Source organism: Osmerus mordax, chromosome 2 (assembly GCF_038355195.1).
Source record: "Osmerus mordax isolate fOsmMor3 chromosome 2, fOsmMor3.pri, whole genome shotgun sequence".
NCBI lineage: Eukaryota > Metazoa > Chordata > Actinopteri > Osmeriformes > Osmeridae > Osmerus > Osmerus mordax.
Genome location: NC_090051.1, coordinates 6,712,313 through 6,740,043, shown reverse-complemented (window position 1 = coordinate 6,740,043; position 27,731 = coordinate 6,712,313). Strand labels below are relative to the sequence as shown.

General features: G+C 48.0%; 1 protein-coding gene across 1 annotated transcript in view; it reads right to left on the bottom strand.

Moving 5' to 3' along the window:
* The window catches only part of clybl (citrate lyase beta like), a 53,434-nt gene extending 26,322 nt beyond the window's left edge, over positions 1-27,112 (bottom strand). The window contains exon 1 of the mRNA XM_067258542.1: positions 27,067-27,112. Within this exon, the coding sequence (XP_067114643.1) occupies positions 27,067-27,110 (44 nt within the window). The 5' untranslated portion in view covers positions 27,111-27,112. The remainder of the gene's footprint in view (positions 1-27,066) is intronic.
* Positions 27,113-27,731: the final 619 nt, after the last annotated feature.

Here is a 27,731-nt window from a genome sequence, read left to right as displayed (position 1 = left end):
GCTTGAATCTGATATATGTGTGTGTGTGTGTGTGTGTGTGTGTGTGTGTGTGTGTGTGTGTGTGTGTGTGTGTGTGTGTGTGTAGGCATTACGCCAGGCTACAGCAGAGGTATGGCTGTCCATATGGTGGATACAGCTCCTCCATATAGGACTATATGGAGGAGCTGTATCCACCAACAGCCTGAAGAACATCAACCTAAGGCAACTCCTGCTCAGCCCTGCGCTCCTCAACCACACACTGCAGTAGTCTGGCTTCCACTGAGAGGTAAGCTATGCTGTAGGTAGGTACCTGGGACCTGAGGCATAATAACTTTGCATTTTAGCCGAGCTTTGACTCGATTCAATGAAGCCGCGTATTCCTAAGAGAGAGGTGAGTTGTGAACATGCGACGTGGATTCTGGTTCACATATCAGAGACAGAGGACAAGACAGATGTCTCACATACCTGCTGTCTCACATACCTGCTGTCTGACAGGACTGCTTTCTCACATACCTGCTGTCTCACATACCTTCTGTCTGACAGGACTGCTGTCTCACATACCTGCTGTCTCACATACCTTCTGTCTGACAGGACTGCTGTCTCACATACCTGCTGTCTCACATACCTGCTGTCTGACAGGACTGCTGTCTCACATACCTGCTGTCTCACATACCTGCTGTCTGACAGGACTGCTGTCTCACATACCTGCTGTCTCACATACCTTCTGTCTGACAGGACTGCTGTCTCATATACCTGCTGTCTCACATACCTGCTGTCTCACATACCTGCTGTCTGACAGGACTGCTGTCTCACATACCTGCTGTCTCACATACCTGCTGTCTCACATACCTGCTGTCTGACAGGACTGCTGTCTCACATACCTGCTGTCTCACATACCTGCTGTCTGACAGGACTGCTGTCTCACATACCTGCTGTCTCACATACCTTCTGTCTGACAGGACTGCTGTCTCATATACCTGCTGTCTCACATACCTGCTGTCTCACATACCTGCTGTCTGACAGGACTGCTGTCTCACATACCTGCTGTCTCACATACCTGCTGTCTGACAGGACTGCTGTCTCACATACCTGCTGTCTCACATACCTGCTGTCTGACAGGACTGCTGTCTGACAGGACTGCTGTCTCACATACCTGCTGTCTCACATACCTGCTGTCTGACAGGACTGCTGTCTCACATACCTGCTGTCTCACATACCTGCTGTCTGACAGGACTGCTGTCTGACAGGACTGCTGTTTGACAGGACTGCTGTCTCACATACCTGCTGTCTGACAGGACTGCTGTCTGACAGGACTACTGTCTCACATACCTGCTGTCTGACAGGACTGCTGTCTGACAGGACTGCTGTCTCACATACCTGCTGTCTGACAGGACTATTGTCTCACATACCTGCTGTCTGACAGGACTGCTGTCTGACAGGACTGCTGTCTCACATACCTGCTGTCTGAGAGGACTGCTGTCTCACATACCTGCTGTCTGAGAGGACTGCTGTCTCACATACCTGCTGTCTGACAGGACTGCTGTCTCACATGCCTGCTGTCTCACATACCTTCTGTCTGACAGGACTGCTGTCTCACATACCTGCTGTCTCACATACCTGCTGTCTGACAGGACTGCTGTCTCACATACCTGCTGTCTCACATACCTGCTGTCTGACAGGACTGCTGTCTCACATACCTGCTGTCTCACATACCTGCTGTCTGACAGGACTGCTGTCTGACAGGACTGCTGTCTCACATACCTGCTGTCTCACATACCTGCTGTCTGACAGGACTGCTGTCTCACATACCTGCTGTCTCACATACCTGCTGTCTGACAGGACTGCTGTCTGACAGGACTGCTGTTTGACAGGACTGCTGTCTCACATACCTGCTGTCTGACAGGACTGCTGTCTGACAGGACTACTGTCTCACATACCTGCTGTCTGACAGGACTGCTGTCTGACAGGACTGCTGTCTCACATTCCTGCTGTCTGACAGGACTATTGTCTCACATACCTGCTGTCTGACAGGACTGCTGTCTGACAGGACTGCTGTCTCACATACCTGCTGTCTGACAGGACTGCTGTCTCACATACCTGCTGTCTGACAGGACTGCTGTCTGACAGGACTGCTGTCTCACATACCTGCTGTCTGACAGGACTGCTGTGTCACATACCTGCTGTCTGACAGGACTGCTGTCTCACATACCTGCTGTCTGACAGGACTGCTGTCTGACAGGACTGCTGTCTGACAGAAGGACCAGGTCACTGTCCACATCTGGGAAATGTTCCATCAGAGCCTGTTGCTGACAGTGCTGAGAACTATCAGCAGGAACGGCATGAGCTGGAAGTTCTCCTCCAGAGAGAGACCTACTCTGCGGTCTGGCAGGGGAACAGGCAGTACCGTTAGTCCAAAACTAGGAGAACCACCTCACAGGCCTCCGTCAGCCATGTTTATTAACTCCCTGGCTTGAGAAGGATGTCATGTGCAGTCGTCTAAGGTCTTGTCCCTGCACTGTCACAACAGTGTCACTGGCCTATTATATCTGTAGGCACTGTTCAGCCTAATCAAGTCTGCATGTTTTCTATTCAGGGAGCAAGGCTATCAGGCACTCATTTGAAACGCTACTTCATAATGTTCGGTAACACACACACACACACACACACACACGCTCACACACACGCTCACACACTTTAGATTAATTTCGCCTGTATCGGCTATTTTCCTTTAGCAACCAAGCGCATGATTAATTCCTATTGGGGAATTCATTTGACAAGTAGTGGAATTAATTGCCAACAAAACCATTGCACAATAAAAATGGTAGTGCTTTATTTAGATGAGGGAAGTCTAAGTTCTGTATTGAATCAATATAAAGGTTAAAATGGTGAGCAATTTCTTGCCTTACCTCATGGCGTTCCACATCACTTCTGGATTTATACTGCAACTTTTTGCTGATTAGAAGACTATGACTCCAGTGCATTAGCATTGTGATATGCCTCATAAAACAACATTCAGACTTTTATTCAGAAAAGGAAAACTTAAACTAGACGATAAAAGCAAACATGGCAAATCCATTTCCACCAATTCTCACACTCCACAACAATAAACTCGGATTTTACCAGACCAGTGACGGGAGTGGTGGCCAAGCATGCAGCAACCGTACTTCAAGTTCCATATCGTCCATCCAATACCCTCAATAAAACTACTGAGCAAGCTTATCATGAACTCATTTATTTGATTAGGGGATTAATCCAATGTTCAAGCAGCGCTCCTCTCAGCCCTGAATCTCATGGAGGCTAATAAGGAAAACGGTAGAACTAGTGGCTAATATTAACAATGTAATATTCCCCTAAATTACCCAGAGGATCTGCTTGTAAAAGCAGGGGGCCATAAACGTTATTGCTACATTACAGTAGCGCTGGAAGCACAGGTCCTGTCCCCAGCATGGGCCCCGGACACACACACTACCTCACCGCCATACCACGCGATCTGGACGGCTTTACACCAACACACCCCTACATCTGGACAACATTCTCCCAGTAAACCACCAGATATGTTTTATATGTTTTATGGCCCCCACAGTACAAGTATGCAAGGCCGTAACATGACCAAATACTTATGCTCTCCTCCTTCCCCCCCCCCTCCCCCCGTCTTTTTTGCCCCACTACCACAGCTCTGCAAGCCTCCTCTTCCCAGGGCCGACGGGGGGCGGGCTGGGGGGGTGGGGGAGCAGGGCCCACGGTCAGCTGTGTGCCCCATACAGCCGAGCAGCCACACGCGAGCTCCTCCTCACAAATCCCAAAACGCCCGACATCTTGGGAACAATTTGCCATGTAATCCGACAATGCTGCTGCTACGCTGCGAGGCGGCTCTCTCGGACATAACGCCAGCCTGCCGCAGACAACATGGCCGACTCGTAACAGTTCGACGGAACGCTAGTACGCATCCCTGTGTACAGAGTTCCCAAGCCAGCAAACCAGCTCACCAGGCAGAATGTCAGTGCGGACCGTCATCGTGTGACGGCAGACGCGACCCCGCGCGGGGTCGGACGGCGAACGGCGGTCAGCAGAGTTTGTCGACGGCGACGTTAAACGACGTGCTCCTTGTCAGTTCACATCCTGGCTCCATTTTTTATCACTCTCCCCATCTCTCTCTCAGCCCCCATGAGAGAGAGAAGGGGGTGAATATACATTCACCTGCATTTCACAGCCAGAAGCCGGGTCTAAAATGACGAAAGGAGAATGCGGGTAGATGTGTGCACGTTTCTCCTTTACCCCTTGGCTACTCACACAGTCTTTCATATGCAAACTACCTCCAGCAGTCTACAGCTGCTTTGCTTGGGAGAAATAAAGGGAGAAGTTGGGATAAATAAAGATGACTGAAGGAGGAGGAGAAGGGAGGGAGGAAGGGAGGAAATCAATGCTGCTGTGTATCAACAAACCTGGCTGTCCACTGCGAGCTGAGAGGAGGAAGATGAGGAGGAGGGAGATTTGAAGGTAAGGAGGGAGTAATAGAAAGGAGGCGGAGGGAGGGAGGGAGTAACAGCACAAGCAGGAGGAGTCGGAAGAGAAGAGCTGGGGGGAAGGTGTGAAACAAAATGGTCAAAAAGCCATTAATATTTATCAGGTTTCCGTGACCCCCCTCCTGTCTCACACTTCCTCCTTTCTTGACGCACACACACACACACACAAAACACCCACGGCACAGGTCTCTGGCCCAGCTTGAGGCTGTGTTTGGTTCTCCACAGCCTCACGTCTCAAGACATGACCGACAGAGCGAGAAATCCTGCAGGACGAACAGGAACACTGAGACGGACAGCCCAGGGAACCAAACTCGTTTGTTCTCATTCTCTCTCCCTCCTTCCTCTTTTCTTCCCTGGCTCTCCTGTCTGAGTCAGCGCTGGGGGCGGCTGACCTCGCCCTCAGCCTCGCAGAGGTCTGGCCTCCCTTCTGGTCTCTCTCGTGGTGGCGTCCCACTGTCGTTTTATCGACACCCCTTTTCCTGGTACCGTTTCTTCCGGTGTGCCTCTATTCAACTCTTCTTTCCGCATGGTCCAACCTTCCACTCTTCCGGACCCCTCCCCCCATCCTCTCTCTCTCTCTTTCTCCCTCCTTCTCTCCCTCGCTCCCTCACCCCCATCTTCCCCCTTTTTGTCAACCCTGTTCCCCCCACCACCTCCCACGCAATCTTTCCCCCCTCCCCATTCCTCAAACACGGCCTCATCCCTCTCTCCTTTTCCCTCTCCTCTCTTCCGTTTCCCCCCCCATCTCCAACCCCCCCCAGCCCCCAGGCCTCCATCCTCTCTCCTCCTCTCCTGTCTCATTAGTTTGGGGTTTGTATGCCTTAATCTGCTCCGCGAGGATCCAGTCATGGTGGCTTTTCTTCACCAGCCCATGTCTGTCCACCTGTTATCCACCCTCGGTCCCCTGCCCTCCTCTCCCCCCGCCTCGCACCCCTCTCACAATGCCTCCTGCCACAGTGGCAACCACAAACACACACCCTAACACATCCCCCTCCACAGACAGACACACGCACGCAAACACAACCCCCTCCACAGACAACCACTCACACACACCGAGATAGAGACACACGCAAACCCAAACACATCCCCCCACACAGACAACCACTCACACACAAAGATAGAGACACACACACACACTAACACACACACACACTAACACACACACACAGAGGGGAGATGTCTTTATTCAGGGTGCTGAGCAGGAAAAGGCAAAGAGTGAGAACTCAGGAACGCAGCTTAAGGAAAAGTTTCCAAAAATACAGAAAAGAAAATCATCTAAGACCATTACCAAACAGTTGTTCTCACGTCTGATAATTAGACTGAATGAATCGGACTGTATTTTTTAATAAAGCTGATTCATGGCCTGGTATCTTGATACCAGATAATGTTTTATCCTATTGTTTCATTACAGTCAATTTAAACAAACGTTCTATTACATTTATCAGCTAGTCACAATAAAAGTGGGAATAAAAGGTCAAGCAAGTCGTTTGGGGAGTGGGGGGGTGGGGAGGGTGGGCTTGCTTTTAACTTAGCATTTTTATTGACTCGGGCACAACAAAATAAGCTCTTTCTCTCTGAGTGTGCGCTCTGCAACAACCATTCAGGCCCTGTGAGCCCCATTGTAGCACTTAGAGGAGGATGAAAGGGGCCCCGGCGGTGAGGGGGCCCACAGAACAGCCCCCTCTGCCAGGCCACGACTGTTCTGGGCGCCATGAAAGGAAGGATGGCCTCCTGAAGATAGAGGCCGGGGACAAAGACGCCAAAAGTGCTCATGGCGAAGACACGGCCGGGGAGAGCGGGGAGGAACGGACGCTGGTCCAGGGGTCCAACTGCCTTTCTGTCTGCCTTTCTGTCTGCCTGCCTGCCTGCCTGCCTGCCTGTCTGTCTGCCTGTCTGTCTGTCTGTCTGTCTGTCTGTTTGTGTCCTCCCTCCCTATTTAAAAGGACAGTTCACCCCACAATCCAAAAATACATACATTTCCTCTGAACTGTAATGTCATTTGTCGATGTCGATTGTTTTGGTGTGCGTTGCAGAGTTTCTGAGATTTTAGCCGAAGTGATGTCTGCTTGCTCTCGACTATCTTGTGGTTTTCTGACATGCTCAAAGCGCAAAACCCTCCAAATACTTGAATAATATTTGAAAACGAAAACTCAACAGTGACGTCTATTCTTTTTCATGTAGGAACTATTTCTCTCTACCAAACGACACCCCTGCAACCGTATCAAAGCTTGGAAGGAAGCGCGCATCTACTCATGGACGACAGGCTCATGTTCGTGATACGGTTGGCAAGTGTAGTTCGGTAGAAAGAATATAGTACCTTCATGAAACTGCTAACAACAATTAAATTTGATACGCATTTCAAATGCGTATAAAAAAATATGCCCACCAATTCACACCAAAACAATCTAGATGGATAAATAGCAGTATGAGTAACAGTAAAAACATGCATTTGTGGGGTGAACGGTCCATCTCTCCCTTACTCCTTCCTCCAGTCACATCCCTCCACTTTTTTTTTTTTTTTGCAATTATACATCTTTAATTAAGACCACATTTGATCATATTTAATGCTATCTCTGTCTCTGCAAGTCATAAACCGAAACAGCGTTACAATTTATAAAAATCGGACCAAATTGCGACAACCCCATACTTCCAGGGTTCCTCTCAGCGAATCTTCTATCTGCAGGTAAGCTGCCCCCCCCAGCCCCAGTCAGGCCCAAGACCCAGGCTCTAGCCCCGGGCCCTAGCCCACGACACCTCACTGCTACCCGGGAGCCCTTTCTGCCCCCATCAGGCCCTTCTGATGGATGGATCAATGTGGTAATTGATTAGTGATGTGGAGGTGGGGAGAAGTACACAGGTCAGACGTCAATAACGCCCCTGTGACAAAAGGTGACAGACATAAAATGTAGCAGTGGATAGCCCGAAGCCACAGATCTCACCATCAAAGACTGCCAGAGCCTGACACAGAGGCTGGGAGCTCTCCCAAGACCCTACCACTACCACCACCCCCCCCCCCCCCTCCCTCTGTAAGTATCCTTTTCTCGTGGTAATGCCTTCAGTTAAACTGACAGGAAGCGTGATGGTAGCTACCGGTGGGCTCGCCTCCATAAAAGGAGCCGTAAAGCAAAGCCCCATAACAGGCTCGTCCAGAGATTCATTACCCTTCCCACGTAGCCCTACGGCCCGAGGGGAGGGGGGGGGGTGTAGCAGGTTATTGGGTGGGAAAGGGGGGGGGGGGGGGGGTGGCTGTGACGGTGATGGTAAGGAGGGAATTGGTCAGTTTGGGGGGGGGGGGGGGTGGATGCTCCAGGAGGCTTTTTTGGGGGGGGTCCTTGCAATGACCCCCTTTATCCTCTCTCTAACCTCACTGGGACCTCAACGTGTGACCACAGGTCTCTTACCTAGCTCTGTGGCCCAGTCCCCAGCTAACCTGGCTAGCCCCTGACATAGGGGCTGGGTCAGGGGGTAAGATGAGGAGGCACTATGAGGAGGTTAGCTAAAGGAGGTAGGGGTGTAGGGGTGAGGGTATGGGGAGGGGTGTAGGGGTGAGGGGGTGAGGGGTGTAGGGGTGAGGGTATGGGGAGGGTAGGGGTGAGGGTATGGGGAGGGTGTAGGGGTGAGGGTATGGGTGAGGGTATGGGGAGGGTGTAGGGGTGAGGGGTGTAGGGGTGAGGGTATGGGGAGGGTGTAGGGGTGAGGGGTGTAGGGGTGAGGGTATGGGGAGGGTGTGGGGGTGAGGGTATGGGGACTGAACATATCAGGTAAGTTGATGCCTAGCAGACAAAATACGAGGGCATATTTGACTCTTAGACTCTTTCTCTCTCTAGTGAGAGAGAGAAAGAGTGAGAGGAGGGAGCGTGAGGGAAAGAAAGAGACAGAAAAGAACAGAGAGAGAGAGAGAGAGAGAAACAGAGGGAGGGAACAAAGACTGATTAGTGTTTGTTTTCAAGCAGCTCCTTGACCAATAAGAGTGCAGAGGCCCCAGCATGCACTGGGACATGCGTCCCAAACATCCCATAACACTCTCAGCCAGTCAAGTCTAGTCCTACACCCCCCCCCCCCCCTCTCCGCCAAGACCACTTCTCCCCCTCTCCCCAACACACACACACACTCCTCCAGCGCAGTCAAAGCCAAGCAACATCGCTTGGCTCAAGGCCAGAACAGCTCAAATGTGTCCCCACTAAACCATATGGACACATCCAAGCCTAATCTAACGGACACTGCTACACACACATACACACACAGACACACACACACACCAGCCTGAATCCGGGAACAGCTAGACATTGTGCCTGTGTCAGGGCCAGCAGAGCATTGACCATCTGACACAGTGTAACCTGAATCCATTAAGACTGTGTGTGTGTGTGTGTGTGTGTCTGCCAAGGTGGGAGCTACGCCCTCAGGAGTTCAGCCGGCGTCCAGTTACATAAGCAGCAGGGCTGGGCAGCATTCAGAGATGTTCAGAGATGTTCAGGTGAGGATCCCCCCCCGATCAGTCTGAAGGAGGATCAGTCATTAGCGTTAGCAGCTAATTAGCCTTCCGTCCGCTTTGCCCCCACCCAGAGCACGCAGGCGTCAGAAAGTTCCCACGGCAACACAGGTGCACACTGACACAGCTATGAAGCCCTCTCTCTCTCCCTTGATCTCATCTTCCTCTCTGTCTTGCGTTTCTCTCTCTCTGTCTCTCTGGTGGTTCTCTCTCTTCCCGCTAGTGTAGAAACAAAGATGGGCACCCTTGAGTCAGCACAGGTGTCTGGGGAAGGTACGCGGGGAGTTGGGGGGGGGGGGGGGGGGGATCCTTCTCTGTCGTAGCCCCATACCCCTTCTCTCACACCAGCTTCGAGGGGCTGAAAGGTGTGCCTGAGAGACCAGTGACAGAGACTATGGAGAAACCAATGACATAGCCTCTGGAGATACAAGTAACAGAGACTCTGGAGAGACCAGTAACAGAGACTCTGGAGAAACCAGTGACAGAAACTCTGGAGATACAAGTAACAGAGACTCTGGAGAGACCAGTAACAGAGACTCTGGAGATACAAGTAACAGAGACTCTGGAGAGACCAGTAACAGAGACTCTGGAGATACAAGTAACAGAGACTCTGGAGATACAAGTAACAGAGACTCTGGAGATACAAGTAACAGAGACTCTGGAGAGACCAGTGACAGCCACTCTGGAGAGACATCAGGACAGATCACATGCACATGTCCACTTCATTCAGCAGATGACAAAAAAGGTGACCCATTCTGAATCAAATCCTCAAATTAAAGTTACGTTTTCTTTTTTTCTTTTCTCCATTCCAGTGCACATTTTTCCTCCCGGTAAGTTGCCTGTGCCCCCCAGTGGCCAATCACAGCAAATGCAGCAGTTTTACCAACTTGACAGCTTCCGGATGAAATAACCTTTAGTGTGAAAATGATGTTTGAAAATGATTGATTTAAGACAGCATGCTAGGACTGAACCTGTGACAAGGCTTTTGGCCTCTGTTACACCCTTTCACTACTACACCCTAGGCTACAGTACAGATACACTCTGTAGGCTTCACACACATACATACACACACACACACACTGGCAAAGAGACGGATTCTTCAGAATGATTCATCTTATCAGTGACTCAAATAGCTTTGCTTCAGTCTGACACACTTGGATAGGCACTGAGTGTTCAGCCGCCTCTCTCTTTTACGAGGGATGGAGGGATCACCTCTATCCTCTCTCTCTATCTATCACTCTATCCTCTCTATCCTCTCTATCACTCGATCCTCTCTATCATTCTATCACTCTGAAACACTGGCTCAGCTTGCTGGGAGAGGACCAGTCATGCCACACCAATGTTTCTGGTGTTTCTGGTCAAATTAGCTCACAGTTTCACTGAAATCCACACACGAATCAGTCTGGTGCCAGCGTTCCTCTCTCGGTGCATTTTTTACGGATGGCATGCAAAATGTTAATATCGAAGGCTTTTGGAGGTATTTCGGAACAAAGGGCGCACCTCCTGTTGCTCCAATGATAGACAGCTCATTCATACAAGCATGGCTTCTGCCCTCCATTCCAGCCCCGGCCCCAAGCCTTTAATTAAGACTGGCTTAGGCCCGATTGCTCTTGACACACCAGGGAGTTTCCTGAGAGCCAGCCCACCTAACCCCCCCACGACACTGGGATAAAATCCACCGACAGGCCTCCCTCCCCCACGCCCCTTGCTCTCTCCCTCCTCCCAGTCATGCCCCTCCATGCCATTCTCCTTCTTGCCCTTCCCTCCGTCCTCATCCATCAAACTCGAACACAAGCACACACACGCGCACACACACACACATGCAGACACACACACACACACAACCTCCACCTCCGTACCAAAACAAGATTGCGTGGGGACTGTAATTAAAAGCCAGTCTTCGCAGGGGTTAAGGAATCACCTTTATAATAGGCTTTGGCCGCTTCTGTGAAAGTAGTCTTTAACTCCTTCAGTCAACACCAGCTCTGTTTGTAAAGCCCCTCACCACAGGGTGACAGGCAAGGCAGTACCTGACAGGCCCTTCATGAGCAAGACAGCTGAACCGTCGCCACCGGCTCCCAGTCTCACGTTCCGGTCTTTTCTGGAGGATCCTAGGACGAGCCACCACCAACCTCCACCCAACCAACACATCGAGAGCATGCGAACGTCAAGCAGAATATACACTCACGTTGTCACATGGGACCCCAGGTGACATGGGACAAAATATGAGACTACAGTACGCAGAGGAAACATGATAGTCATGGACTATCTGAAGGGGAGTGAAACCCTGAATCCACATCGCATCACGGTCAGTTTCTGGACAGCACGTCCAGAAGTGGAGGGTGGAGTCGGCGGGACACACAAACATCAGGCTGCACGTGCAGACGGAGGGAGAGCCGGCTGGAGGAAATGTGGAAAAAGTCCAAACAGAAAAGGGTAGATGAGTGGAAAGAGAGAGGTGTGTGTGTGTGTGGTCCAGGGTGTGTGTGTGTGGTCCAGGGTGTGTGTTAGGTGTAGGGTGTGTGCAGGGTTAGATGAGAGGTGACATCAGTGCCCCTTCCTTCCCCTAAAGGGAGGAACATGGAAACTTCATCATGTATCACAGAATATCTTTACTGATGAAAATAAACCCCTTCATACCATTATCAAAAGGTTATGCAGACAGCCAGTTTACATGTAACCGGAGAAACAGACTGATTGACAGACAGACCTGCAAACAGACAGTCGGGGGGGGGGGGGAGGGAGGGAGGACCAGCACAGAAGGTTTGCTGTCTAGGGCCAGTGGTGTACAGCAGAACAGGTGAGTGGGACCCCACTAGGGACAGCCAGGGGGTCCGGGCTCCAGTGAGGAGGGTGGCAGTTTGAATCATGCAGTGAACATTCCACGGGGGTCAAAGGCCAGAGGTCAGGAATACAGTAGAACTGGGGCACGGCTGGCGCCCAGACAGGAAGTCATTAGGCAGATTCCATTTCTACTTCCTGCGGTGTTTCCTGAGGAGAGCGTGGACTGGGCGTAGCGTGGAAATATCTGCTGACTGACATGGGGTCATGCGGGTTGAGACGACACCAGCTCTATTTGGACTGGCTGGGAATACGGTCCAGAAATGTGCTAACTCTTTCCATATTTGACATTGAAGCAATTTCAAGTGAGAAGTTCCATAGTCTGTTGGACTCCACCACAACAGTCAACTGCAATACGTTGACTTAGTTAAAGTGGGTGTGACCAGTTCAGTTAAATATAATAACATACTAAATATGATGCATATAAAAAAAAATTAAAGGTTTGGTATCACTTTCCCTACATGACTGAACATGTATATTAGATTTAGTCTTGAGTTGTGCTGTACTGTAATCTCTATAAATCAACGATCCGCTAAATAACACATTCCTTGAATTTTCTATCTCCTTAAGTCCAGTGCAGAGATATAGTAGTACACAACTCTCAGTGCAGTGTACAACTCTCCCACAAACTTTCTCCCAAGTTAGCTAGCAAGTGACCAACAGACTGCATGTTGGGCTCAACAGTGCCCCCTCAAGGTGGTGGTAAATATCAATAAAGCAAATCCTCGACAGTGTTACAGCATAAGGAATACCTAGCCTAGTATGACCTAGTATGTCTTACATTATCTAAGCCCCTCTAATCGAGCCAGACTGACTGTCTGTGGTGTAAAGAGCAAACTTGTGTGAGATTATTTAACCCATTGCACCGACTACAAAACCATTGAAAGAAGCTAGGAATGAGGTCAGTGGAGCATTTTGAAACCGTAACGTTTCAGGATCGAGCGTTCCTCCCACGGAAGAGGAAATAAAAACAAACATGAATCTGGCCAAATGTCTACGCCTCCTTATCACGCCAATATCACCCCATCCCTCCATCTCTTTGTCTTTCTTTCTGTGCATCTCTCTGTTTCTCTCTCCCTCTCATCCCTCCATCCATGCAGTGGCTAACTCAGTGGAACGCGAGGGCTCCGGCTGCATCCTGTATTTTCCAATTATCACCTTTTAAAGGCCAGCTGGGCGCATTCCAGACCGTCGGGGGGGCAGTGCCATTTGCATTGCTCTGAGACAAAGTCACGGCCAAGTACTTTCGTGCTAAAGTTCATTACGACTCAAGTCGACGCGACGAGCGGGACGTCTCCGTAGCGAGCTGGCCGCGTCGAGCCAGACAGCCATTCATGACAGCACTCGAGAAGAGGGTTAGGACCTCTCTGGTAACACATTCAACTCAGGTCATGTACCACACACACATACACACACACACACACACACACACAGTCTCTCTCACTCTCGAACAGGCTTCGGAAAGGGAGTAGTCTCACATTTTGTTTAACGGTCTGTTCCTCAACATGTCAAACCACCCACTGCTTCAGTCCTAAAATGATGAGACAGTGATAGGCAGGATAGAGTTTGAAAAGCATTCAGACACATGACCAGTACCGTACACTCACCGGTACGCAAGCTCTCGTTCCTGAAAGGTGATCTTTTCCAGTCATCTCTGTGACTGGCTTGGCTGCAACATACGAGGACGAACTTTTTACTCCTGGTCTGATCAATGTTCGTCCCCAGAGAGAGAACAGCATTGCTTATAATTTCACCTCATTAAGTAGAATTTATTCGTTGGCTTCATTAACTAGATTTTTAATCAGTTGCAGGGAATATTTTACATCTATTTTATTTGGGTCAATTTCTTATGCCCATTGAAATTCTGTGCTATCAAAGAGCTGTTCCCTCTATTGATAGCACTGGTGAGTTTTTATCATTTTACTATTCCATTTGCTTTGCACATTAATGAACATAGCTCTGGGTGCCTTCAGGCTCTTCCCTCTCTCCATCCCTCTTTCTTTCCCTCTCTCCATCCCTCTCTCCCTCTCTTACCCTCTCTCTCTCGCCCTTCCCCCCTCCCTTCCTCGCTCTCTTCCACTGCCCCTGTACCTCGCTCTCTTTTCTCCTCTCTACCTCTCGGACTGCATATAGCAGCATTTAGCTGCGAATTAATTTGCGTGTTTGGTTATACCCTGCTGGGGTGTGATGCTGCTGGTGCATAATCAAAATCTGCGACACTACATATGGGCAGAAAGCAAGGCCTTGTGGGTATTTTCACAGCACTGTTCGGTAGCTGGGCAGAGAGAACCAAAGGTGTGTGTGGGGGGGAGGGGGGGGGGGGGAGGAAGGACATGACAACCCCAGGACAGGGTAATGACACATCTACCCTGCCTGTGTGTGTGAGCGTACATTTCTGAGGCATGTGGCTGTCCGTGTGTGTGTGAATGTCCCGGGCGTCTGTATGTGTGTGTGTGTGTGCGCGCGTGTCCATGTCCAAGACGTGTGTGTCCGACCAAGGGGACTGGAGGACACGCACCCCCGGTCCCAGCCCTGACACCAGCAGCCTCTAACACGGTGTGTCTAATGCTCCTATTTAGTGTTTGGGGAGCATTAGCGCGTGGCGGCAGGTTTTGGGGAGGGGAGCGCGGGCAGCACCTAGCCCCCACAGCTGTGGCCCTGGAGGACGGACAAAAGATCGGGGGGAAGTAGCGCATCACTGAAGACGGCACTAACAGGCATGGCACTTGGCCTGGGCCCCGGTCCACTCCCGTCCTTTGATTGGCTGTGGAGCCCTTCTTCATGGTTCATCTGGGCAGGGAGGACACTGAAGGGTTAGGGACTGGGACACCGACTCCGGCTGAGGAGACAGCTGAACATCATTACCTATGCCTCGAGTCCCTAAACGTTCTACTCGTGAACATGATCAGGGCAACCCTGTTCTCCCTTTTTAAGCATATATAGGTTCATGGATAGCCATTATGTATTGAGCCGTTTGCTAAACATTGTGTGGACATGCATTGGTTCTCCTCCGTTCTATGACAGGCAAAGTGCACACAAGCTCGAGTCTTACGGAATCACAACACAATGTAACCAAGTTTTGTTGTATTTGGATTTTAGATTTGGCTTTGATTGGTACCAAACTCTAATCCTTAACTAAAATATTGTACCAATGTTACATTATTTCCTGCCCAGTTACAACTTGTTTGGTTACAGTTAACGTTTTGCTTTGGTGCAGGGATGAAAAAAATAATAATGCAGAAATCCTGCTGTTTTGGCATACAGAAAAGGAACAACATTGAGTCAACTAGAAACACAAGAACACGATTACAAAATACCCAAATACGCTCCAAATGAACGTAACACGGAGGCAGGGAGACACAAGACTCTCTTGTTCTCTTTCCCCTGGTCTTTATTTGTAGCCTAATCCTTTGATAGGAGGGGAGTCCCTTTGTCATTCTGGATACATCAAAGACAGGCTATGCTGCTTTCTGTTTGTTTGTGTCCGCACGACATTCAAATGAACTGACTTGTCCAGCATAATGATTGCAAGGTTTACAGAGGCACAGTCTGCCTGGGTGAAACTGTTGTGTACACCTCCACCAACGTCTGGCGTTGGACTGGGAGTGATGTCGGATTTAGAAAATAAGCTTTAACCTTTTAGCAGACCTTTTGAGTCCAGCAAATCCCATTCACTCACCCTTTCAAACGTTTTTTATTTATTTATTATATATTTTTAATAAGAATGGCTTAGGGGCCAATTCATAACCCAGCTTTAGAACGTAGCACCGTAAGCTGTGATGGAAAGCTGGCATAATAGCCTACACTTCCATCTGAAACACACACAAACCAACAACAAAAAAACTATACAGACACGTCTTCATGAAATGTCTGATAAGTAGCCTACATTAATCTATGAGAGCATTTAGCAGCTGTGGCTTATTTAGGAAAATACAACTCCATTAGAGAGTGTTTGCAGAGGTGCTAACAGCGTTCACTTTGAATACTGCTTACGGAAGCCAAGACAAGCAGTAATGAGTTGTTTGCTGGCTTATCATCAGCCAGTAGGTGATAATTAGATGAGAATTTTAAGTCTTAAAAATGTTTTAGGTTTGTTTGATCCAAACACGGTTCCCCCCTAAATGGACACAGAGTTTTCGATGGATTCATTACAGCATCTTTAAACAATCGACAGCATCGGCTGAATAGCGGACGAACACACAGCGTTCCTGAACACGGTACGGTGCGGTAATCACGTGACATCGCAACAACACTTCGCGACGGCAGAACGATGACAACCTGATAAAAGGTTCCCCTAACAGCGTCTGGGTTCTTCATTAAACACAGCTCACATCTTTCTATTATCTTTGTAATGGGGGATAACAGAGAGTTTTGCAACTCCCCTTTCATGTTTTAAAGGGAATATGAAGCGTGTATTACAGCTGTTTAGAGAAGCGTGAGGCCGTGCTTTTCCTGGGAACCCAGAGAGGCTTGTGAAACAGCAGAGATGCTGGGGCCCAGAGACAGACGAGCTCAGAGATGCTGGGGCCCAGAGACAGACGAGCTCAGAGATGGAGGGGGCGGCCTATCCCGGCGTCCGTATCAATGACGGGGCCTGTTATGAAATGGAAAGCAAAATATTTGGAGTTTCAACTTCACAGCAAAATAGGAAAACGAGCCAGAGTATCCATCCATTGCACACAAAGAGGAACTTCCCTTGTTCCACCCAGTGTCCGCACCTACGCGTGCACACACACACACACACAACCTACGTCAGGGGAGATGAATCCAAAATATCCACTGGTTTTAATTAGACCATCAAACGCTTCACTGCTGACCCGTTTCCTGACTTTGTGCGCGTGTGTGTGCACGCGCGTGCGTGAAGGTCCAGAGTTCTCAAGTCACTACAATAACACCTACCAGGCCATGGTGATATTCACCATTTAGAATCAGTCATCCCACTACCACCAGTTCTCAATAGCTTGGAACCACTCCACACTCACATCAATCACTAACAGGCAAAAAGCTGGATGTGAGACCAACTTGTCCCTTCGACCAGAGAGAAAATAGAGAGGCATGGGCTGTGAGTCTCTCATTGTGAAAACAGGCGAACATTGCCCTGTGAAGTCCAACACTGCACAGCCAAACCATGATGCTTCTGCCAAGCGATTCGAGAAAACCCCATTCACAGGAGTGACTGGGACACAGCCAAACATGTTTCCATTGTCTTGATAAAAAGATAGCTAGGATAATACCCGTAATTTACACCCATTTTGAATCCCTAATCACTAATTTCCCCACCCCCAAAAGATCATAGGGCCCTAATAGTGGATAGAACAGGAAATACTTCATCAGAAAGATATGTCCTCTAGACTGTCTACGTCCTGTTTGTTTGTTTGTCTGTTTGTTCGGTGTAAGCAGCCTACAGTTTAAGTCAGCTTAAAACTAAAGAGAACAAGGGATCTCTCATGTCTCACATCTCATGAGTTTTCCAGGAGGTAAAAGAGTATTGTCTCAAAATGATAGAATTTCAGTCTTTCAGACGTCAAGTAAGAGTCTACAAGTTACAGTTTACAGTACATAAGCTACCATAAACAAGTTACATGATACACCCTACAAGCTACGGTCTAAACCTTTGTACACACTTTACAAGATAAAGTCAAGTCTACGGTGCATAAGCTACAGTCTATAAGCTACATAATGCAGTCTACAAGCCAAGGTGTACAAGCTACGTAATATAGTCTACAAGCTACAATGTATAAGCTACAGTGCACAATTTACAAAATCCAAGCTCGAATCCACAAATTACACTAGGCCGGGTTGCACGACTGAACTGGATGCCTCACAACCACAGTACAGTCGACACCCCATGGGCTAATTGAAAAGGTAGCTTTGCTGTAATCACGATTTATTTGTATCATATATCGTAAGCATTTCATACAAGAGACATCACAGGAAGCCTCGTTCCCATGTCAAACACAACAGTGACAAAAGCCCGGAACACACCCATCCAACTTGATCATCCAGATAGATAGTTCAGCTCAGGTCTTTTCTCCCACAGGGTCATCTGCGGGTCACTAGGACAAAGTACACCCCCCCGTCCCCCAACACACACACACACACACACACACACACACCCCAACCCCCCCAGCAGTGATAAACCTCTACTCCCTCTATCCTTACACCTTCCAGTGTAATACTCCCTTCTCCCCGGCAGCTTTCCCTGCATCCCTAAACCCCACCTCCGACCCTCTCATCTCCTTAACACACGACTAATCAGCCTGCGATTACAGCTGACGTCAGACCACAGTCCCCCTCCCCCTTCGACACGCACCAAGAGAAACTGCCGTTGACAAGTCCACCCAGCACTCTGGCTAACTAGGGGACAAAAGCTGTTGTCTCTCTGTGTGTGTGTGTGTGTGCGTGCCTCTGTGTGTGTGTGTGTGTGTGTGTGTGTGTGCCTCTGTGTGTGTGTGTTAATATCCAGGCACCAGGAACCAAGCTACCCTGTACGCTGTGTTGTGGAGCCAGTTGACTTCTCCCCTCCTCCGTCGTCCAGTGAGTGGTTTGACGGGGTAAGCCAAGAGAGGGGGTGTCCTGGCCACTGTTTCCCTGGGTTAAATCACTGCTAGGAATGGGATTAGCGAGACTGGAATGCCAGGGTAATCACTCATTCAATGACGGCCTGGAGAAAAAGACCTTCTTAAGGGGCAGGCCGGGCCTTTTATATAGCCGGCCGCTTTGATTAGCGCTGTTTTTAAACCACATCCGATGAGTCAAGACGTCCTCCCCCACGTTTACTGGGGTGGCAGCCCCCCCTCTCCCACTGCACCCCCTCCTGAGTTCCTGTAAATAAATGATGGAGGTCTGACTTAATGATGCCCAGACAGGACCAGGGTAGTCTAAACTAGGGTAGGCTAGGCCTGGCTAGACCAGACCAGGGTAGTCTAAACTAGGCTAGCCTAGGCCTGGCCAGACCAGACCAGGGTAGTCTAAACTAGGGTAGGCTAGGCCTGGCCAGACCAGACCAGGGTAGTGTAAACTACGCTAGGCTAGGCCTGGCCAGATCAGACCAGGGTAGTGTAAACTACGCTTGGCTTGGCCAGACCAGACCAGACCAGGGTAGTGTAAACTACGGTACGCTAGACCTGGCCAGATCAGACCAGGGTAGTCTAAACTAGGCTAGGCCTGGCCAGACCAGGGTAGTGTAAACTAGGGTAGGCTAGGACTGGCCAGACCAGACAAGGGTAGTGTAAACTACGCTAGTCTAGGCTAGGACTGGTCAGTACAACCTAAGCAACAAGGCAAGGCTAGGCAAGGCTACGATTAGGACGAGATAGGTAACCCCAGACCAGGCCATATCATCCTAGACTGGGCCAGGCCAGCAATATTAGGCCACACTAGACCTAGTCAGGCTGGACAAGAATGTAAACATTTGGCCAGATCAAACCATTTGAGACCCAGGCATAGTATAGGTCTGACCAGATCAGTGTGGACAAGGCTAGACTAGGCCAATTCAGGCCAGTTTGTCTATGAAGACCAGCAGACACTGTCATTCATTCCAGTCTGAAATGCACAGGCCCTCACAGAACGTCTACAAAAGGAAAGAAAATGTTTTGTAATAGATCATTTTTGCCCAATTTCTATTGAAGGTTAAAAACAAGAAAGTAGCCTAAAGTGTTTAGGAATGCAAGTGCATGCTTCATTTATGACACAGTCTGAGTGGGTGACCACCGCTGTGTGATGGACGCTCATCGTCTTCCTCTGTGAAAACAATCTTTTTTTGTTTGTTAGAGGAATTATTAAAATTGTATTTGCTGTGGGTGTAATGTCCTTTTAATCAATTCTGCACTCATACTTCCAGCGAACAAACGTTTAAACCGTTTTGTTTACGGCGAACTATTGGTGTAGTGAGAAGACCTGTGGGGTTATAGTGTTTTATATCTGTCTGTGTACTGTGTGTCGGGGGTTTATTTTATCACATGAGAATCTACACCCAAAAGGGTCTTCAGAAACACCCCCCCAAAAAACGGTCTCAATCTCACAGACTTTCCTGACATGGAACTAAGGGACTTGGAATGACGCAGTGAACTTCCACGATGGAAACATCTTCCTGGGAGATGGGTCTCCTCGACAAGAGAGAGAAGAGAGAGCCAAAGAGAGAGACCCCGAGAAAGACGGAGACTTTACTTCCTCGACAACCCGACTGCTTGTGACAGTCGTTTCCAGTTGCTAGGTATAAGGGCCCATCATAAAGCCAGGCCAGAGGAAACAGGATAAGCGCTTGAGCCAAGGCAGTAAAAAGCTCTCTGGGAAACTTGAAAGCCACACAAATGAAGTCTGCGTCTGCCATCTGGAAACAATAAACAAACAAACTCTGCCAGCCAAACAAACATGACACGGTGAGGGAGAGAGAGAGAGAGAGAGAGAGAGAGAGAGAGAGAGAGAGAGAGAGAGAGAGAGAGAGAGAGAGAGAGAGAGAGAGAGAGAGAGAGAGAGAGAGAGAGAGAGAGAAAGAGAGAGAGAGGATGGATTGAGAATGAACCAAGGACAGAGAGGGGCGAGAGAGGGACAGATGAAAACACATAGGCCATGTGCATGGCCCATTAGGGGCGAGTGATGAGGAGAAGGGCACAGAGGGCCCTGTCTGCTGAATAAGGACTGCTTTGACGATGGGGTGAAACCCGGGCTCTGACGATGGATCCTGTGTGTGGCATGGGGGGAAATCTGCTTCGAATGAACTGTGATGCACGATGGATGGATGCGGTGTGTGTGCAAGTGTGTGTGTGTGTGTGGCTGGTGATAAGCTCACATAAAGAGATAGACGGATCACAAGTAGCCCAGAGGACAGGTGGAGCAGATTTAAGACTCAAAATATCCCCCATCACCTATTCACTTTCTCTTTACCTATCGCTAGGGCATCTCCACACACACGCACACACACACACACATCGCCACACCCTTTTCTCTCCCCAGTCCTCGGGGTTCCATTTCCCCATTTACATGAGCTTCTCCATGGGAAACCAGGTCCATTATTAGCTCTCGTCTTATTGCTTATGTTCTTTTAATATTGCATTTGCATGGCCATTAAAGTCGGGGACACAGCTCCGAACCACGAGGACTATCATTTTAATATTCTCGTCCTGTGAGTAGCCTGGTATTTTATTATACATAGCCTTAGCACACAGCATTGGTAATTCATGAGATTAAACACTGAAGGATGGGGGAGGGTATTTAACATCACCTAATATGGACTCCCTAATTCCCTCTTCGTAGTAGACTAGGAAGATTTCTTTTTCACTAAATCATGATGGAAAAATGTAAAAATTCAATCACAACCTTTGCAAAAGGTATAAAATAAAGATTTTCTTCAGTGGAAATAAAAGTGCTGCAGCGAGTAAACAGCTGAGTTGAGCAGCATAGTTTTACCTGCTGAAGCTGTTGACAGTTGGGCAAAGAAGAAGACACCTCAGAAAGCCAATCAATGAACTGCTCAGTCTGGCTCTCATTAACAAACAGTCAGATATGAGATGGAAGGTTCCACTAGAACATTCTGGAGACATCTCTAACACAGATACACACATAAAACACACACCAATACAAACACACACACACACACACAGTTAAAGCACAACACCAACCCGTCACGATGCGCTCCTCTCCACACATCGCTGTCAACACTGACACCAAGGGGTCAGGCAAGGTACTGCATCAATTTGCAACCGCTAACATTTTCTGACGACAGGACGAAACCTACCGAGAGAAGCACACAAACACGTGCACACGCACACACACCCCCCACACACGCACACACACACACAGGTATAGCAGTTAAAGCACCACACCAAGCCTAGTCAACAAACTCAGTGTGCTGTAAACTCAGTTCCCCAACTCATTAAGTGTGTGTGGGTGTGTGTGTGTGTGTGTGTTTTTACGTGTACTTCAGACAGGAAATGCTGGGTAAATTAGCCCTCATCGCCCTGGCACAGGCCTAGCCTACCAACGCTGGCGGTAAGCCAGCCCAGGTGGCGTGGGAGGACGAGCAGGAGACAGAGAAAAGCACAGCCCTGACAGTGGAGAGAGGAACAGAAGGAGGAAGTGGGGGAACAGAGGACGGTATATATATATATACATAGAGAGAGAGAGAGAGAGAGAGAGAGAGAGAGAGAGAGAGAGAGAGAGAGACAGAGAGAGAGAGAGAGAGATAGAGAAAGAGAGAAAGAGAGAGAGAGAGCAGACTGAGAGATAAGTTGAGGTGGCGTTTTTCTCACAGTCCCTGACCCCATGACAGTTTTGGAGGGCGTCGGACGTTTTCCACGTAGCGAGAACTGCCCCCCCCCCCCCCCCCCCCTCGACACTACCCTCCCCCTTCCCCCCTCCCCCACAGACTGTGGAGGGGCAGACAGACAGACAGACTGACTCACCGGAGAACCTGGAAGTAATCAACAGGCCCACACACACTCCCCCGACTGCTAGCCCGTTAACAGTAAGTGGGCTATACAGTACCAGGCCAGCGCTCGTCTTTCAGGGGGCCATTAGCGGATCCTAATCATGCCTACAGAGCATGTTCCAATACAGTGGGACTAAATAGGCCTTTATCCCCAGCTACTGAGGCTTGGGTGGGCTTTACACACGAGGTCAATGTCCCAGCATTCAACCTAAATGGGTGGCCATAAACAGGGAATTACTTATGTTCACAGGGAATTAGCTTTAGTAAATACAAATTGAGGTGAAACATGCCAATAAGGACGCATACTGTAGGAGAGAGAGACAGGCCTGGGTGTACGGTATCTTTGGTTAGGTGTGTATCCCACGGTGAACAGACTCAGCCTGACTGATAGGCCAACCTATGGCTGCTGGTGTCCCAGGCACAGCCATTTCTAGTGACACCCATCCCAAGAAATAATAGTTTATATATAACCTTCTTAAGAAGGTAAAAAATATTGGCATTGTCGACCATTTTCTCGTTTTCAGAACGTGGCCTCACTGGCAGCCATTGTTCAGTGTGACCTGAGAAGGGTCAGGTCTATTTTCCTCTGGACTACTTCATCCCAGCTCTTCTGTTGTCATGAAAAACACGGCGTATTTCCCCAACTTGGTCGTCCATCCCTCCACCACGCTCAATCTCTTAACCACATAAACCAGCCGTCAACCCTTCCCCCCCCCCCCCAACACACCTCTCCCCCGGCCCCACCACAGCCTCCAGAACAAGATTCTTTTGTTGCATTGTTCACACATTCCTCCTGCGTGGCCGTGTTTGTACAGATGCGCTCCCATGTGCTCGGCGGAGGCCGGAGGAAGGCCTGCTCCTGGCCCCCAGAGATGAGCCCTGTGATCAAAGGCACCGGGGGCCAGAGGAGAGGCACTTGTTTTGGCCTGGCTGTTTTTTGGACTCGGAGAGGGTGGGGAAGGGTGGGTGAGGGAGAGGGGGGAAGGGTGGAGGGGACCCGGGGTAACAGGTCCATCTGTTGGCCGTGTGGATTTGCTGCGGTCAGCTCTGGGACAAGTGCGGCGCTGTCGCCGCGTCCCTTTCCTTCCAAGTCTCTCCTTTCTTCTCCCTCTCTCTCTCTCGCTCCCTCTCTCCCTCTCTCTCCCTCTCTCTCCCTCTCTCTCTTTCTGTGTCTCTCTCTCTGTCATTCTCTGAAACCCCCCCCCCCCCCCCAAACCCCCGTTTACTCAGCTGGCTCCCCAGCCCCTGGCCCAGGCTTTGTTTTCGCACAGCAACATGTGTTAACTTAATGCTCTGTAACACATTTCAAAGGCAAGCTTAGCAGGGTCAACAACAGGTAATAGAGCGATTTATTGATGTACTGACTTGAAAAAAAGGAAAGAGAGGAGGAAATGTGTTCCGTGAACACGCACACACACACAGACACACACACGACAGCTGATGTTCACTCCATCGTGTGTCCGAGGTAGTTCTATTAAATCTAAGCAGACAAAATAATTGATCATCTTCTTTTGGGCCTGAAGGTCCAATCTTTTTTTAAGTGAAATAAGAGCAATGTCAGCTTAGAAACTGGTTTCGTTATTTGTCTCCTGCATGATAATAATATTCTAAGCTGCAACCTCTTGATCTACAGTCAAATGCCCTTCCACAGGGTTATTTCCATCCCTGCATCTAGGAAAATCTAGGAAAATCACCAGCCATCTTTGGTTTATTTTCTTTGTTTATTTGTTTGGATCTCTGACAACTGCCACTAAGGTAGCAGCTATTCTCTTCCTCATCAGAACTGAAGTCTAATCAGATGTTAGCACAGGAAAGGGATGAAATAAAGATAATTAGATGGCCAAGACAAAGACCAGCATACTGTGAGCTGTGACTTGACTCTACGCAACCTGCCTGCCTGCCTGTCTGCTTATATCAGGGTGGCTAATGCCTGCCTACCTGGCTGTTACACATAGCTACATCCAATTCACTTCAACATGAAAAAAAAATTATGTTTAAAATGACATTTTCTGTAGTATTTCTTAAACTTAAATTAAAAAAATTGGTTTTATAGCTTGTAGTGTAAAATGACTAGTTTGTGACAATTGTGCAGAAAGTATCTATTACATAATATTGGCTACATCCTTTAATATTAATCTGAATATGATCAAGGCATTCAAACTGATGCTCACTGTCAAATGCTTTTGCCTAGGCCAAGTCGATGGGGGACCTAGGTTGTTTTCCTGCCTGACAGGATTAAGGCCACCAACCAATGAGGAAATGAGGTGTCAACACATTGCTGTTTATTCAGCCCTCATTTATTTGTCTACGGGAAGCCCAAAAGCCCAAAACCAGCTTTACTCCGACACAGACCAGATGAGTGGAGGGACAGACTTGGAACATTTTAAATAATCTTACTCTATGTGTAGCAACAGTAAGGGGATACGCTGGGCAAAATGTAATCAAAACCAATTGTCTTGGACATTAATTAAATGGAGTTTCTCACTCTGCAACTGAAATTCCACAAAATGTAATGATTTATTTTATTTTATTTTTCACAGACAAAAATAAATCAAACAACAAATGCTTTGTAAATTGTACATAGCCATTTACAGTAGTCTACATTGTAGTCTTAAGAAAAATCACTCACTAAATGTGTAAGATGGCCGTTAGTATGACTCCTGTTTCACTGTTTTATGTCTTTGGTTCCAGTTTCCACTTTCTAAGGTACTTTTTATCTGACTAAGCTACACGGCCCAGTAACAGGCAGACACCAGGACGCCTTTACTGTTAAGAAGTCAGTGTGAAGTGCCATCACAGTAACAACCAGCACAATGATAGCAGGCACATTATAGCATCTGGGGCAAACGAAAAAACACCTTCCATTTATGTAAAAGGCCACTTCAAACCCCAGTGTATCAAGTGAAATGCCAAGTATCTGCACTGCTTTATGCTGTTTCTCTTAATTGAAAACGTTATAGGGGTGCATTATACGCAATTGTTTTTTTTGGTTTTTTTGCTTTTTAAAAAACGGGTACGATTCTTGGACTGGAAGGGACTTGGAGGGGAAACTTTCCATTAACTTATCAGGCTCAGGCCCTGGCTTCCTAATTGACAACCTCCAGGCCACTTTCATCACTTGTTGACTTAATAGCAGCAGCGGCGGTGCGCGTTTCCTCCGGGATGCAGTTGCGTCTTTGACACGAGGGTGTTTTTGACACTGAGCAGTCTGCCGCCAAGACCGGAGCTGCAGCTCCAGGCTGTCCATAAAACAGGCAGTTCACATTCCTCTCCCTCTAACTCCTACTCGACTGGCTATTAGGCCTTGTTAACCATGTAAACACCACTGCTCAAATACAGTGAGAAAACCATCGTGCCCTCTTTCAATATGGAAACAGGCGTCTAATAAATTGCGGCCTTCGATTTCCAGTTCCTTCACTTTCCCATTCCGGTGTGATTAATGCATGACAAAAAATATTACAAAATGTGTGATAATAAAAAAGACAAAATCCCAAGCCTATAAATGCTCCATAGACTATGAATTTTCCTAAGTAAATAATAAGACCTCTATTATCAGAAGTGTTGCTGATCACAGATACCAAGCAAAACCTCATTTAACCTTTAGGCAATACAACCATGTGAGCCGCTGTCATATACACATACACAAACACACAAACACACACACTGGCGTGACAGTCACTTCACACCGAAGATTCGCAGGGTCGTCAGAGCCTCTGGAAATTCATCTGCCTTGAATTAGAGCCACCTGGCTCTCCTCCCCTGATGACCAATAGGGGAAGATTACTAGAGCCTTAAAGCCACGGCCTTCTTTGTAATTCACATTCAAACTTTTTGAAGTCCCTCATTAAGATAGTCCAAAGAAATGAATTACAGATGTACAAAACCAACAGTATAGTACAAGGAACCATAATATCCATGAGTGTAAGACACAATAGTTCTTCTGTCTAGCTTAATTATATTATATATTATGTATATATATTATATATATTATACAAATCCTTAGATTAACCAAAGTTTCACATGTAATCAAGGGAATGTCTTATTAAATGGAATTTACAGACATACTACTTTGTGGAATTCTATACTGCTAGTAGTTGCCTGCTCTTTATCTTAAATTTAACAGGATACAACTCAATAACACGAGCCCACGTGATACCTTTCTTCCCTGTAGGCCTACAGTGCATGCATCTAATGTCCCTACATGTAGTAGTACTACAGCATTATTTCGGAATGTAATGCTTTAATATGATTTAAGTTTCCCACCAACTGCAGTAGCACTTGCCTACGCTGTGGCACAGCCTTCCAGAGAACCTCAAGGGCTCAAACAGCTCACATAATGGACAGGTTTGTACCCCACTTACATACGACAAGCTCGAGCGGGACGCTGCCGCTGCATCGTTGTCTAGAAGATTAAACGAGTGGGAAACTAAATAATCAAAGAATGAAATAGGCTACTGTTTAAACATTGAATGTCAGAATTGTGTACAACTCTCTAGCCTGTTTTGGGTGACACGGGCTGTCAGACATTCAAAAGAATTATCACGCCATAATTGGTAAAAGCTTTTACAGCCATACGGGCTATTACAGTAGGCTAACGTAATAATATCATCATTTACCAATACAATGTCAGTGTGTTGCCGACCGACAGTAAAATGATCAGTCCTCGTGGTAAGCTTATGATGCCAGCATGTATGAGACATTCCATACTAAATTGCAACTCTGCTTCAACACTGTTTAACAGTCACTCGCGATAAGTACAGTAGTCACAGTCCGCATCATAGAATTGGGGAGAAATCAGGACTTACTGAGAAGCAGTTCGTCTGACAGCTCGACTCATGTACAGCGCCATGTTTTTTTCTGCCTACGTTATGGCAGGTCTCAAAACGATTGGTTACAAGTAAGCAATCGGAGCCCTCTGGTTGGCTTTAAAAGGAAGAGGGCGGGTATGAGCGGTAACACGGCACATGGCTTCATGTAAACAGTCTACTGAAATTTTACTTTCCCTACGTTTTAGTAATAAGAAAACCGATTAAAATGGCAACCATGTAGTTGTTGTTTTTTACATACACACGCAAAAAATGTATGGATAAATGTTATACAGATCATGCCGCTAATTACATGGGGAGGTGGTGCGGGCGGCGGAGGTGGTGAACTCATTTCCACCATAAATTGACGTTTATAGAGTGGAAAAAATGCTAAACATATTCATGATTTGAAGAGACTTATATTAGACCTGATATTTTCAAATTAATCATGTAGACTTGGAAACTACATAGAAAAGATTAGACTTCGTTCTGTTGACTGATTATTACATTTAATAGATACTATATTATCCAATGAGTCTATTCATCAGCTGTGAGCCATGCAAATTCCTCTTCAGTGAGTTGATTACTTCACAGATGGTCCTTCTCCACAGTCACTCGATGGCCTTCTGCTCACCAGAGAGAAATAAGGACTGAGAGAGGCAGCT